At 41.1% G+C, this 15,579-nt stretch overlaps 2 protein-coding genes across 5 annotated transcripts in view; both read right to left on the reverse strand.

The window, feature by feature from the left end:
- Positions 1 to 6,528: 6,528 nt before the first annotated feature.
- apcs (amyloid P component, serum) lies at positions 6,529 to 10,414 on the reverse strand. Its single transcript, XM_062550830.1, has 3 exons — positions 10,209 to 10,414; positions 9,823 to 9,896; positions 6,529 to 7,329 (listed from the first exon to the last, which is right to left on the reverse strand). The coding sequence occupies exons 2-3, from the start codon at positions 9,878 to 9,880 to the stop codon at positions 6,704 to 6,706; spliced, it is 684 nt and encodes a 227-aa protein (XP_062406814.1). The 5' UTR covers positions 9,881 to 9,896; positions 10,209 to 10,414; the 3' UTR covers positions 6,529 to 6,703.
- Positions 10,415 to 13,870: 3,456 nt separating this feature from the next.
- The window catches only part of snap91b (synaptosome associated protein 91b), a 41,541-nt gene continuing 39,832 nt past the window's right edge, over positions 13,871 to 15,579 (reverse strand). For all 4 annotated transcript variants that reach the window (XM_062551181.1, XM_062551183.1, XM_062551182.1 and 1 more), the window contains one exon: positions 13,871 to 15,527. The gene's annotated coding sequence lies outside the window, so the exon portion shown is untranslated. The remainder of the gene's footprint in view (positions 15,528 to 15,579) is intronic.

Here is a 15,579-nt window from a genome sequence, read left to right on the forward strand (position 1 = left end):
GAACACCACATCAGAAGCTCCAGCGTCATCTGCATTCTGTATCAGCTCCTGTTCAAAGATCAGTCAGATAATGGAAGTACAGTACATTACATTACATTATGGTTCTTCACAATGCAAGTAGAATGCTCCATTGACTTGAATGGGATTTCTCAAAGTTCCTTTGAAAAAAAATAATGACCGCTGTCAATGGCAACAGAGTTTGTGCTTCTAAAGCCCGGCGCCCACCAGAAGCGGCGGTCAGCGGTGTTTGGCGGTCTGGGCTTGACGCGCAGGATTTTAGAATAGTTTTCTATCTCTGTGCGGCTGTTGCGCGGCAGACGTTTCCAGTGGGCGTTGCTCCATTGAAAACAATGGAGTTCTATTTTTTTTTTATTGTTGCGCCGCGTACGTGTCCGGTGGGCGATGGCCTTAATTCATGTCTTTCATATCACTCCGCAACAAATCCGTTCACTTATTGCAATGAAATTTCATCGAAAGTGAACGTTGCCACGCAACACCTAAAACTGTCAAGTTCTATCTGTGTGGCGAACTATTTATTATGTTAGCGGTCATTGACATTAGCAAGTCATTGCTAAAGGCAGATTGTGTTAAGTTTCTTTTCTCATTTTGGCAAGTAGCTGTATAATAAGCGGGATAATGTATAGAACGCAGGTCATATAAGTACCTTCAGGCCGGTTCACCCTGTCTGTACTTATTTTCCTGAGAATGACCAACGTTCTATACACATTATCCCTTACTTAGCAGACACCTTTTTCATCCTAAGTGACTAACTGTACACATATCAACTTTATTACAAGGGATTGTCCCCGGAGCAACTTGGGGTTAAGTGCCTTGCTCAAGGGCACAACGGTGGAAGCCGGGAATTTAACTGACAACTTGCAGGCTACTACCACCGCCCCGAGTTACACTGCCATTACCAATACTGCCATTACTGTAAATAGAAAACAATTCAAACCTTACCTTTAATATTTGACCTCCGTCTGGATATCTCCTGAGGATATCTTTCAGGTAGTCTATAAAAGGTGGGGCTGTTGCACCAAATGTGTTTCTGAAAACAAAACAAGTGTAAAGAATAAAGTGGTGTAACTTGCATTATTGTGTTGCCCTGCAAGCTGTCCACGCTTGAACTTGCCACTTGCTGCACCTCAGTCTGGGAGGAGAGCATAGCAAGCAGCCCAAATCCTATGGGTGTTAGTGTCTGTTGCTAGCCTGGCTAGCACCACCACCAATGACACTTGGCCTGGGACCCAAACATTCATTTTCTCAGATTTGAAAAAATGCCCAGATCCATTTATTGGGCGCCACGGATGTCTATCTGTCCCCTGTTATGTGATTGGTCCCCTATCTGAGGCAACAATAATTAGGGCGGTAGTTTCCAGGCTGCCTTAGCAGCGTGAGTCAAATTGCGCGCAAGGCAGCATGGGAACACCCATTGGCCGTATTCCGGGTTAGATAAATCGAAACATACCCTTCTCATCTCTGTGCGAATATGCGGGAATATGGTTGAACAGTTCCAAAAGGTCGGTGTGTGTTCCCTTAAAGCATTGGATGGGAGTCTTACTTGCTGCACAGCTTCAGGACCCTGCCAGCTGACTACCATTTACAATGGCCACTTTAAACTCCATAACACTGAGTACTTGATCAGTCCATAGCAGTGATTAATTGTACTGATTAATGGATGTACAGTAGAAGCATTTATGTGTGTGTTTTCAGATATTCTGTGTCGGGGTGAGCATGTAAGGTGCCGGATATATAACAAAAGATGTCGTTACAACACAGTCAACACTCCACCTTAAATAAATGAGCTGGCTTAAGAGTCTTCTGTATATAAGGTCCATTGTTCAAAGTCTGTTGAATATTTTATATCCCAGCCTGAGAGCCAGCCAGAAATCACCCGCCCCGCCCACGAAATTTGATTCTGGGAAAATGTACTTGCAAGGCTATAAAACTGTGGTAAAACAGGATTTGTTTGTACCAGTGATCACGGGGTGAGTGATCTTGTCATGTTGCACCCAAAGGTTCTAGAATGCCGCTGTTCCGTATTGTAATATGTTGTTTCATGAATTGTTTGTCATGTATCATGGCAATGCTTAACAGTGCGAGATTTACAGCATCTAAAATGCACCAGAATACAAGAAATCAAATCCACACAATCCAACACCCCAACCTGCCTCTCCATTTTGCTCCCTCATGATGCCTACTGGGCAGGGATGGCATGGTTGAGCGAGCACACTAGCAATGAGGAAGTAAGGACTGAACTGATGCAGTTAAAATGTGTCTTGCTAGCTTAGTGTAGAGTGCAGTTGTTTTGGTTACCCCCCCCCCCCCCCCCACCACCACCACCACCACCAGTGGTGTAGTCTAGTTAGCTGTAGTGGGCATACTGTAATGCAGTGTAGTTAGTTGTAGAGGGTAAACTGTGATCAACCCCATATGTTAATACATATCACATTGCCTATTTTAAGTGGCTATACTGAGATGGTACTTTTTAAGTGGGTATACTGCGCGGTCCCGCGTATCACGTACAGTAGACTACACCACTGACCACCACTGACCACCACCACCACCACCACTATGTCTGGATTTATTTCCCAATAACAAATGGAGCACAATGTTAGATCAGGCAGACCAGTCACGCCCGCCACTTTGTTAGCAGCTCATCTGACTGCCCAGCTGATCACATTCTTTATATTGGTGGCACTCATTGAGGGTGTCTATTTTAAGCTGCCGTAGCCTGCCAACTCTTGCCACTTTCTCTGAAAAGCTTTTTTCGTGGCTATGTTTAAGAAAAGTTTTTTTTCCAACACGTCAACAAAGCCAACAAGTAATACATGGCCTTGAAACATCTGACACTTTATACTTTCTCCAGTTGTTTTCTCAGTGGAAGCCACAGAAGAAAACAAAATATTTTGAAATGTGTGTGAAGTAGGCCTGGCCTAGCCATATAAAAGTTTTCATTTCAATATTTTAGTTCAACTGCATTGAACTAACACTGTTAATATAAGGCCAATAGTTTAAGTGTATATGCACTCAGTTTAACAATCAAATCACACTAATGGAAATGAACACGTCCTTGCTGAACTAGTTCTCCTGGATGTTTTTGAGATCTTGTCATGACTCAAGGACACAATTGTCCACATTTTGTGAGAGGCGGGCGAAACCAGCTATCAGCAAATGAACAAGTAAATCAATGAGTATAGTTGGTTAGACTTCTTCTTCTGAGCCACAAAAAAGTGCAAGTCTTACCAACAATCTAAAATTGGAGCGAGCGTAGAAGTTGCGACAAACTTGTCCTCATCAGAGCATTAAGCAAGTAAATCTAACCTACTGTAATCCTAGTAATGGGAGGTGGTTCAACATAATTTAATTGCCAACTTTCAGAGGGTAAGATATAAATGAGGTAAAATGAGAATACTTTTATGGTAGGAGGCAACTAGGCGTATAGGCCTACCACACCTAAATCCGCATTACAGTATTGCTTTACAACACACGTATGCTTTAGAACCAGAGGTGGACAAAGTACACAACACCTTCAAAGTATAGATGCATATTGTAAAGTAATACAAGTGAAAGTTGATATAGTTATATCCAACATCAATATTTTATCTATTTTTGTAATTTTGCAACTGTCAAAATGGATGCAAACTTAAATCATTTTCTCTCGTTCTCTTTTCACAAATCCAAAACATTCTCACCGCTGAATAGAAACAGGATAACTGAATTATGAGTAGTTTGTTTAGGCATTTAATGATGCAAATATGTAGCTATCTGGTGAATGTCAGGTGATTGTCTAATTTCATTCCAGCTTCACCGTGATCGTGGAGGACGTTATTAAGAATGTGCTGTCACAATCATTACCAGTCTATCGCATCACATAAAATGTGCTTAAACGCACACCGTGCTCTTAGGTTATGTGGGGGTTGTTGTGTTTGTTTGTGCGCGTAGTTGTTTACGTTTAATAATCTCGCGTATTGTTATCGTTTGCGATAACGTTATGCTGCCAAGTGAACCCAAACGAACGAACCCAGGGACAAATTAATGGAGAAAATCTGTGCCGATTCAATCCGCGATTCGGAACGAAATAGGTAGGCTCTGAGGTCACCCCGAGACTCTGACTAGGCTACTTACTTTTTCCCCCTTCCTTTTCTGACAGCACTCATCCTTCATCAACTCATTGACCCTGTAAAGAAAATAATTATGGTTAGACGTGCAAATGCAAACTTTCCTTAAACCTCCACCACAATTTGTCAATTTACAGTTAAAACAATTTACCTCGTCGGCAATCTGTGGTGGATGTCTGCGTGCATCAGTGATCGTTCTCATCTCATCATCTCATCACTCTCAAACCGATGTGTTGTTATTTCAGGGATGCTCGCCCTAGCCTACGTCATAAGTCAGCAGCATTATATTGACCAGGAATGGAAACCACAAGGATGTGTAGGAAACGAAACCTAGGCAATGCTCGTTGGCCAAGTTTCTTTTTTTCATAATTGCAATCGAGAAACGAAAACCTCCTTCCTTATCACAAAGCAGAGATGAATAGCCTACAATCTGAAGTATACTTAGGCTATACAGTCTGACTTCGAATGGCCTATTGAACATCAGTAGGCCTACATTGAAACCTAACCTCTACCTACAGTAACCTAATCTCTACTTTTTAAGTTTCATGTGCAAATACAGTAATAGGCCTAGCCACAATTCGTTCGATTCAATTATTGTCTTCTGCATCAGATTAGATTAGATTCGATTTGATTAGATTAGACTGCACTTTAATCCCCAAGGAGAAATTATTTTACTACTTGGCGACCACACACAGCAATATACATAGGCCTACATCAGAAGGACAATTGACACTTAAGACAGGCCACAGTAGGCTACAGCACACACTACAATGACACATAAATAGGTATGCACAAACAGGCACTGAATAATAATAATCACAACAATCTCAGCAACATAAATCACAACAGCAATGATGATCAGCAGTTCTTGTTAAAGTCTGATTGCTGTAGGAAGGACCTCCTACATCTCTCTGTGTAGCACCAGGTAGCCTTTAGCTCCTACCACTTATAGTGAACATGCTGTACAGGGGCGGTCATCCCTTGACAGCACACTCCTCATCTTCGTCATCACTCTCTGTTCCAGGATTTCCTCCACAGAACTTGAGCATGCACCAATGGTGGACCCTGCTTTCCTATTGGTTTATTGAAACAGGGTGGTGTGCACATCCAAAGAAACTCTGCACAGGTGCTGGAAAATTGTAGTAGACGATAGAGAGGAGATGGTCCGCACATTGTCATAGCTCCGAAAATATATATTTTATTCATTTAAAAAGGCAATGTTTCGATGCATGTGGATCTTCATCAGGCGATGAAGATCCACATCATGGAATATATATATTTTTAGCTATAACAGTGTGCAGATTCGTTTATTGAATCTGTTCCTGTCCTCCACCGCCCCAACATAGAACAGCATAAAATAGAACTCTTGCCATAATAAAATACCTTCCCATGTCAAACGACCCCAGTTTCCTAAGGAGAAATAGAAGGCCACATTCACACATAAAACAAATAATCCATTGATATCAGATCAATTTGCGACTTCACATCCAAATCTACAGTATGAACGAACACTTCCTTGCTGAACTAGTTCTGCTGGATGTTTTTGAAATCTTGTCATGACAAGGTTCCACATTTTGTGAGAGGCGGGCGAAACCAGCTTTCAGCAAATGAACAAGTAAATCAATGAGTATAGTTGGTTAGACTTGTTAATCTTCTGAGCCACAGTAAAAGTGCAAAAATCTCAAAGGCACACTACTGCTTTGTATTATTCAAAAGCCTTTGCTGGAGTGGGCTCGGCTCACACAAATAACAATGGCTGGCGGGCCACTGTCGAACAGAACTGGCAATCCGCTGACGTCTTGTTCATCGGCTCTCTGACAAAAGGCCCGATATGTTGCCACTATTGGTCTAAAATCTTTTTGATTTGTTCAGTTATACTTCATACATTTATATATATATTTTATTTATGGCATTTCATGTATTTTATTAATATTCATGACCGGTTACATTTAAAGAGATGGTGGCCCCATAAGTGGCAAGTGGCACGCCTCCAGTAATCTGATATCTGATTTTGCTATCTGGGACGTTGCGACAAACTTGTCTTCATCAGAGCATTGAGCTAGTAAATCAATGTGTTTTTAAGAAGGACCTAGTCCTTGTAATGGGTGGCTCTAATTCAACATCATTTAATAGCCAACTTTCAGAGGGTAAGCTACCTGATAAATTAGGTAATAAGGTAAGGAATACTTTTATTGCCAACTAGGCGTAGGCCTACCACACCTATCTGAATTAGCACTACAGCATTGATTTATAATACAACATGCTTTAGAACTAGAGGTGGACAAAGTACACAATACCTATGTATACCTAAGGTTAGATACTGTCATAGAAATACTGTATGTGTTTCAGGCCATAAGCAAAGCAAATGGAAGCGAGAGAGGAATCCAACTTCATGAGAACATTCAGGGTTTGTATGAATACTTTTATCACATCATATTTTGTTCTTTATTCAAGGTGTTATGTTACAGAACTTTAAAATGTTACAAATGAGATGATAGAGGATCTAATTACCATTATTGGAGCATAATACCACAAAAAAAGCTTGGATATGAAATCACATTGATGTCTCTGATCCAATGAAGCTAGCAGGTTTCATAGTTTTCTAACAGCACACCATGATGAGAGAAATCCATCTTTTTCCAGTCAATATTATTACCGGTATTGTAAACCAGTTCTTGCATATAACTCTCGATTTCACATGGAGAAAAGACATAGTTCCACATGTTCACATTTCTCATCTGTCCTACAAAGCCTTTTTTACGATCCAACTCTCCTCCATAATTATTCTGATCTCGGCCTAGTATTATGATCGGGTTGTCAGCAATGGACACCCCAGGCATGTGTTCTTTCTTCAGACTGTGAATCCCGTTGACAAATATCTGCGATAAGCCGGGTTTTCCATCCAAGGTCACACATATAGAATTCCATTTGTTTAAGTCGAATGGTAATCCATAGAAGTTGACCTCGTTGCCATCAACAACAATCTGATACTGTTTCTCTGCACCTCGCCTAATCACTGTAAAACTACGTGATTGTTTGGCGGTGGCTGTAGAAAAAAGTGCAAATTCATAATGATCAAAATCTGTGAAGACCCTCAGACAGAAGGTGGCTGAGACCTGGGTGCTGGAGTTTGATGGAGTAAGTCTCACGTGAGGTGTCCTTCCATACTGTGGAAAGGAGAAGACTTTCCCTGACAAGTCTTCTGCAGCTGTAAGATATAATGTTTAGCATTTAAAGCATCACCATAGAGTTTTTCAACCTTCGTATTATTTCCCAGACCCTTGTGATGGTACGATGACTTCAAATAGGTTGAATGCCACATCTGCCATAGCCTGACGGGGCTTGTATCGCTTGTATCGCACTACGGAACTTCGGGGTTCAGTTTAGTCTGGCTATCACCATACTAAGCTCAGTCTGTTAAGATTGAACATTAGTCTGGGGAGTCTGCACTTTATTTCTACTGCACAAGAGGCATGATCAATGGGCATCGTTCAAATGACTCCGTACGCTTGGATGGTCCTTCAACCAATCAGACCATGGATCTGGTGCGTCTTTTGGATAAGCTAGTTTGTGATTGGACCCAAAGGTTGTGTTTCAAGCCTGAGCTGCCAGGCGAAATCCAAATTCGCCAGCAGGTCAGGCAGGGTTTACAAAAAGAACCACAAAATTTGACTTCTTTCAGACGTACAGTACCTCACTTCCCCCACCATCCCCCATTTCCTGAAAAACTAGCATTTGTTTGCTGGCTAGTATAGCTTGTTGTGTATGTTGTTGTCATGGCCGAAGCAGCAATGAAACCGAAAATGCTAAGGTACAAATGTTGTGCAGCCTAATGTTGGGGTAGTGTTTAATGAAGAAGCCCCCCTTTTTAGGACAAAAAAAAAGTCAGAAGTAAGCCTATGTCTAAATGGCAGAGTTCCAATTTTCAGCAGAGTTCAGGGGTGGGCCTATCTGCTTGTCAACAAATGCACGTGTATCCCATGGGGTAAGCTATTCTACAAAGCTCGACTAGTGGGTTAGCGAGGTATGTTGCGCTCAAAGCCAGGGTATGCTGTCATACAAAAGTGGTTCTGTTTTAGCGTCGCTCTATCACCATGGTGTCTTATGATGCCAACCAAACCTGCTCTTGAGCAGGTTATGTGCTAAGACTTAGCCTGGCAAGCCAAACTACACAGAAATGTATAGTCTGGGGTCGGACCATTCACAGAACTGAAGCCTGTGGGTGGGATGAACAGTTGTCTTTCAAACTGCCTCTGCACGTAATAGGCCAGCATTTGTGACCAATCGTAGCCGGTCGGCAAAACGGCAAATACATCCTTCTTGAAAACGAATGACTTGAGTGCTTCTTTCTGCTCAACCTTCAAAGAAAAGCCCAAGTCTAACTCTTCCAAATTCGATTAAAATGAGCGCGCTTCGTTAGCCTCATCCATCTTTCGTTTTTCTCTATGGTTGTGCAACATGGTCTCACACCCAACTCGTCGAACGAGGACGCATGCGAAAGCCGAATGTGAGCTCAAGGCGGGCTCAAGGACTCCGTACACAGATGGAGCGTTCTGATTGGCTAGGCTGGCCTGGAGCCTAGCGCAGGCTTGGCCTCAACGGTGCGACCCTAGACCATCCCGCTAGGCAAAAATATTTTTGGCCGCTAGGGTGCGTCTAGATTTCTAGGCTACTAAGTTATAGCTCAAATTGTGTAAAACTACTGCCTACTTACCAATCATATATCTTGTAAAATGAAGTTCTAACGTGTAAGAGTCTATCATAGGCCTATATCTTACAGGTGGAGCTCTGCCTCTCCAAACATGTTGAATCTTGCAGGCACCTTTAAAGGAACACTCCACTTTTCTTCATATTAAACTATGTTATTTTCTTGCGTTTCAATACGTGCACTCGGTGGCTCTAGTGTGCGCCGCTACTTTGATAGCACAGTTCATGCATTAGGATTCAAACAGAGATGAAGTTAGAAGCAACCAAACAGCTCCATGTTTTCCCTAAAATACAGTTACACGAGTAGTTACACGACCAAGTAGGCTATGGTGAGACAAAATAAAACCTGGCGGGTTAGAAGGATAACTACAGCCTACTGTATGGCGGAATAGCACTTGGGAGCACTTTGACTCGCCGCTGTAATATCATCAGTTTCTCTTGCAGTTTCAGTTTCACTTTGGAGCGAGGATATTAATGCGCTGAGTTAAAGCGCTCCCAAGTGCTATTCCATCACACATTATAGTTATCCTTCTTACCCGCTTAGAAAAGCGCAACGTTAAATTCGAATCCGAATCATGGTCATCCGTCAATTAGGCACACTTTCAGAGACAACAGAATCAGTGGCACGAGTTTTGTTTCATTGTAGGTTACCAGGTCTATGTCTAAAACAACCTTAACTTCCACACTGCGCAAAGACTCGTATTTTGGACGTCCAATTTAAGGTGCAGACTGTAACGCCAAACGACGTCTTGTTGACATGCTCTCATCATGGTGCATTGCATCAGGCGCATGTAGCAACGACCTCGATAAATAGAGATCTATGTGAAAACTCGCCGGATTTCTCCTTTAATACAGCTATGGTATTGTTATTCTTCTGGTCACAGGTTAATTAAATAACGAAAAGCTAAACAAGGCTCTGCGAAATTATATGAATTATCTGAATATGTGAGTTAATTTTGTCAAAAGTGTCATAAGTTAAGAATGACATTCTCACCTTGTGCTGCTATGCTGCACAAAGTTATCGCAAGGAACACCAGCTCCGGCCTCTTCATGGCTTTTGACTTTGTTCTGTTAAAACAAAGTCAAAACATGCATGATGGGTTACTGCAAACGTACACAATCCAAAATCAGGTTTGCTTTATCATAATCAAATGTGTACAGTGCAGGTCTCAGACAGAAAGCTACAGCTGCCTTGTTAAGTAAACTTTGCAATAGCCTGAAGCAAAGCCTTAGAGTATTTTCGCTGCCACACTGGTCCAACATAATTCAAAATTCTATGTCAACATACTGTATATGTATTATACTGTATGTCATATATTTTGGAATATACTAACCTTTTTTAAAAGAATCTTATTCAAGTCAGGTATTGAAAATACTCACAGCTCAGATTGTTCCAGCCCTCGGAAAAAGAAGTCACCGCTATTATTGTTACCAGTGGGCAAATGGGAAACATTTTATAGTCCAAGAATGTGCTTTAAAATCATGCCATTGCATAGTTGGGTGTTTGCACTGAGTAAACACGCCTGACATCTTCTTCTCGTGTAGTTTGTGATTTAACCGTGACTGTTGAAATATATACATGGCCATTGGTCATGGTCATACTGGCCCTTATGGACTTTGGGCTTGTTGATTGTTTGATCATGTGTCTTGTTGTCCATGTGCTCCGTGAACCCACCAACCTCTCAGCCTGTTGTCCCGCCATTTTCTACACCCACCGGTAGCCTAATCATATACACACACACACACACACACACACACACACACACACACACACACACACACATACATATGATCTTTTTCCCTGGGCTAATACTAGGAACAGTTGGATATCTGTCCGAATATACATGATCATTACAACTGACACACATTACAAACAAAAATATTTTTGTTTTTCAGCATTTTATTGAATAGACTGAGGGAGAATCAGGCAAAAGCACCCTTCCAAAGTAGCCTTCTGCTTGAGGAGCAACTGGCAACTGATGCTCTGGAAGCAATGCATGAATCTGGCCTGTAGGTTATTGTAGGACATATGTTATGAGATTGAGAATCCAGTAAAAGCAATCTAAGTTGTGTATGCCGTATAGCATGATCAGTTTCAACAGGTTCTTAAAAGCACATTGGTTCTATTGGGAAATAAGTGCTTTTAAAGAGCCTGTTGCTATTCCATTTGAAATTAAAATTCTATTCCTTTTGAACACACGGGTAAGTTTGGGTTGCACAAAACCTCCTCCTGAGGATCTAATTACCATTATACAGTAGCATACCATAATATCACAAAAAAGCTTGGATGTAAAATCACGTTGATGTTTTCTCTGATCCAATGAAGCTAGCACGTTTGATAATCTTCTAACAGCACACCCCCATGAAAAGAGAAATCCATCTGTGTCCAGCCAAGATTATTGCCAGTATTGTAACGCAGTTCTTCCATAAAGCTCTTAATTTCACATTGAGTAAGGACATAGTTCCACATGTTCACATCTCTCATCTGTCCTACAAAGGCTTGACTAGTCTGAAACGATCCTCCATAACTATCCTGATCTTGGCCAAGTATTATGATCGGTGTTCCAACAATGGAACCCCCAGCATTCTGTTTTTTCTTTAGACTGTGGACCTCATTGACAAATATCTGTGATAAGCCAGTGTAGCCATCCCAGGTCACACATATAGAATTCCATTTGTTTAAGTTGTATGGTAACTCATAGAAGTCCATAAGTGCGCCATTAACAATGATACGATATGCTTTCTGTAGACCTTGTCTAAACAATGTAAAACTATTATAATAGTTAGGGGTGGCTGTAGAAAAAAGTGCAAAATCATAATTATCAAGCTCTGAGAAGACCCTCAGACAGAAGGTTGCTGAGACCAGGTTGCTGGAGACTGATGGAGTAAGTCTCACATGAAGTGTGCTTCTCTTTTCTGGAAAGGTGAAAACTTTCCCAGTCAAGTCTTGTGTGGCTGCAAGATACAATGTCTAGCATTAAAGGAGAAATCCAGGAAACCAAGAAACTACAGTGCTACCTTTGTTGGTCAATTAAATAATGAAAAGCTATTAAAGAAGGTGCTGTGACATGTGAATTATCTCAATATGTGTCATTAGTTCTTAGTAATTATCACCGTGTGCTGCTGTGCTGCACAATGTTATGGTGAGGAACATCAGTTCCTGCTTCTTCATGGCTTATGGCTTTTGGCTTTGTTCTGTTAAAACAAAATCAAAACATGCATGATGAATTACAGCACACAATCATACACAATCCAAAAGTAAGTTTGCTTTATCAGTCAAATGTGTAAAATGCAGTCCTCAGAGAGCAAACTACAGCTGCCTATTACTGTAACTTGGTTCGGCTTACAGCCTAAGGCCACAGATCATTATCTCACTGTGGTGTAACATACTGTAATTCAAAATGATATGTCAACATATATTTTTTACTGATTATGTTGATTGTATATATTTATACTGATTATTGTACATCATTTGGAATACACCAACCTTTTTTTTTTTTAATCTTATTGAAGTTGCAGTTGAAAATACTCACAGCTCAGATTGTTCCCGACTCAATTCCAGTCCTCGGAGAGAGATGTCACGGCTATTATCGTTACCAGTGGGCAAGTGGGAGCATTTTATAATCCACCAATGTGCTTCAAAATCATGCCATCACGCAAAGTGTGTTTGCGCTGAGTAAACACACCTGACATATTCTCATGTAGTTCTTGATTGAACTGGTGCCGTTGGGTTATTGTTGGCCTTATACTGCCCATTTTAGACCTCTTTTGGCCTGTTATTTGTCTGATAATGAGTCTTGTGTTGTTGTTATTCATGTGTTCCATGAACCCGTCTTTCACTCTGTCTTTATTCCTGCCATTTTCTACACCCCCTGTAGCTCTACATGAGTGTATTATGATGTCTAACATTATAATAATTGTATAATATGTAATATTCAATATGATATGATTTTGATATTTTGTATTAAATGTATATTATATTAAATATTTGTTATATTAAATATTTTATAATGTTTTCCTGGGCATCTATACTGTACATGGTCTTTTGTGGTTATCCTCCCTGAGTCTGTGCGTTTTGCTTGCTGCAGAGTGTTACATGTTATGGCACTCCTAGTGCTGTGGAGTGGAAGTACCTTACCTGACCATAAGTTTTCCATAAGTAGAAGAACCCATCTTTGTCCAGACAAGATTACCACCATCTGAGCCAGGCTTTACATTTGGCTCCTCATTTCAAATAGAAGTGACATAGTTTCACAAGTAATCATCTTTGATCTGTCCGAAGGCCTGACTAGACTGAAACCCTCATCCATAAGTTTCCATAGCCATTATATCTTGGCCTTGTGTTGCTTTTACAGCTGCGCTTGCAAAACAGCATTCAAATAGAGCTCAACAGTCTGTTGTGGATTGAGATGGACAGGTTGGCCACGCCACCGCGCAGAGGTCTTGTTGTTAGAAAACATACCAGCAAAGGACTGCCAAGTGTTACACAGGCCAGTGTTTGTCACCTACTTTTAACACCAGGGTAATCATCACTGCCAAATGTCTGTGGACTTTATATGAAGTTAGATAGATAGATACTTTATTGATCCCCGATACAAGGGGAAATTCAACAAGTTGATGTTCGTCTCTCTGTGTGAAGTGCTTTGAGTGGCCATTGTGCTAGAAAATGCGCTAGGCCTATAGACATGCATACTTTAACTGATACTATAACATTACTTATAAATACTACTTACTGCAAAATACTATACTATACTAACCATACTTACTTACCATTACATTGCCTGTGTTTTAAATATGCAACGTGCGATTTATTCAAATTCAGACTTATATCTCATTCTCATGATAACTGTAATAAATATATCCTTGAACCTCGGCGGCAGCACACATTTAGTGTTGATGCAGATGAAGCAGTTGGTGAGCAAACTATTGCTGGTCTGGGCTCTTTTTTTGTAAGTGTTCAATGCAGTGACCATCATAATACTATTGTGTGTAAATTTGACATTTCACTCACACACCAAAAGAATAACTGGCTTCTCTTGTCATCTCTTCAGATCACTGTTTTTTTTATTGTATTTCAACAGTATGCACATGCACTTAGGCTCAGGAGCTAGGTTATTCAGATAAGTCAAAAAATTAAAACAAAAACCAAAAATAACAATAAAACAATCAAAAGCAGTCATTCATGGAACACATTTTCCCCTTTATTCTTTTTTGTTTTGTTTGTTATCTGTTCTCAACACTTCACCACAGTTTTTTTTTTTTTTCAATACAGAAACAAAACACTGAACATCCAGTTATATTTCCGTCCTCCAGTCACAGGGTTGACAGTCTCTGATATGGCAGATGCAGCTGCTGATCATTGGGATGCAGCCGGGCGCTGAATACTGTCACCTTTCACTGCGGCGCTGAGGAGAGAAGGGGTGGGGGGGTGCATCCAATAGGCTACTAGTCTTCTGAATATAGATAGAGAGATATATACACATTGGGGGATACAGTATGTCCACTTCTTTCCGCTAGAGACTGTATGCTAAGCATTTTGAACGCAGTAACTAAAATATATGAAACAATTTTTTTTTTTCATTTAAATTCAAAATAAAGACTAAAAGATATCTGCATTGTTTGGTCAACAAAATAAAGTCTAGAATGCATAATGTGGCGTGTCATACGACACGTGTAGCACACATTCAGGTGAGGAAAAGGGGCGGGGCAGGAGCAACAGAAACAGGAAGAGAAAAAAAACAGAAAAGAACCTGGGCGTCAAAAACATCAGGGGGGACTTTTAGTTCTCTTCTCATGGCGCTGGTGCTCTCTCAGAGAAACAAAAGAGATTCTTCATTTAGTTCCCCTCAAAAGGTTCTACCTCAGGCACACTCTATATACTGTATTTACAGTATACTGATTTTACATTTGGAAGAGTCTCACTGACCTGCATTCTGACTATGAGAAACTCATCAGAAATGTTCAACCCAAATGGATCCAATTAAAGGGAACTTAACATGGAGCAGGGCCTTTGGAGAGCCTTTGGATCTTTTAAGGAACTAATAAAGAACCGCAGAGAACTATAGTTTGTGAGTGTAATTGGGTTCCCGGCCAAGTGCTGGCTAGGGTGAGTTGGTGTGTGTGTGTGTGTGTGTGTGTGTGTGGTTAGGGAGGTTACACAAAGTGAAATGTCTGCATCACGACAACAGAAGGGGGGGGGGGGGCCCTATGAGATCAACACACACTGAACACTGTTTATGTATTTGTTTACGTGTTTACCTTTTGTGCCCACAGAGAAATAAACAACTTCCCTGTGCCACCCTGCATCCCCAACACCCCATCACAAGGACGCCTACGGACAATTACCCCCTAGCTCTGACCCCAGGGCATCTGCCCCTGTTGTGACTGCACCATAGCTAAACATGATTTTCTTTTTTTTTTCTTTTTTTTCAGATTTTCGCTTCATTTTAGTTCGTTTTTCACTGACCGAAGTAAAGGATGACATTAAAATACGCACACACAATCACACGTATACAGGTTCACATCCACTGTTTGTGCTACAACATTAGACAGAGAGGGGAGAGAAAGGGGGCAGGAGGAAGAGGAGGAGGAGGAGGAGGAGGAAGAGGAGAGGGAGCAGGTGACCAGAGAGAGAGGGAGAGAACATCACACATCCATATCAACAGGGCTCCCATAGCGACAGGTCTCCAATCAGCTTTACTGGGAGCAGAACAACAGAGAGGGAGAGATAGACAGACAGACAGACAGACAG

This window comes from Sardina pilchardus, chromosome 12 (genome assembly GCF_963854185.1).
Source record: "Sardina pilchardus chromosome 12, fSarPil1.1, whole genome shotgun sequence".
Classification (NCBI taxonomy): domain Eukaryota; kingdom Metazoa; phylum Chordata; class Actinopteri; order Clupeiformes; family Clupeidae; genus Sardina; species Sardina pilchardus.

What these genes read in the sequence shown, in the direction of transcription:
- apcs (XM_062550830.1), bottom strand. Translation starts at nt 9,880, where the DNA reads ATGAAGAGGCCGGAGCTGGTGTTCCTTGCGATAACTTTGTGCAGCATA. An exon ending in GTGCAGCATAGCAGCACAAG is followed by an intron (nt 7,330 to 9,822) that starts GTGAGAATGTCA and finishes TATATCTTACAG; the next exon opens with CTGCAGAAGACTTGTCAGGG.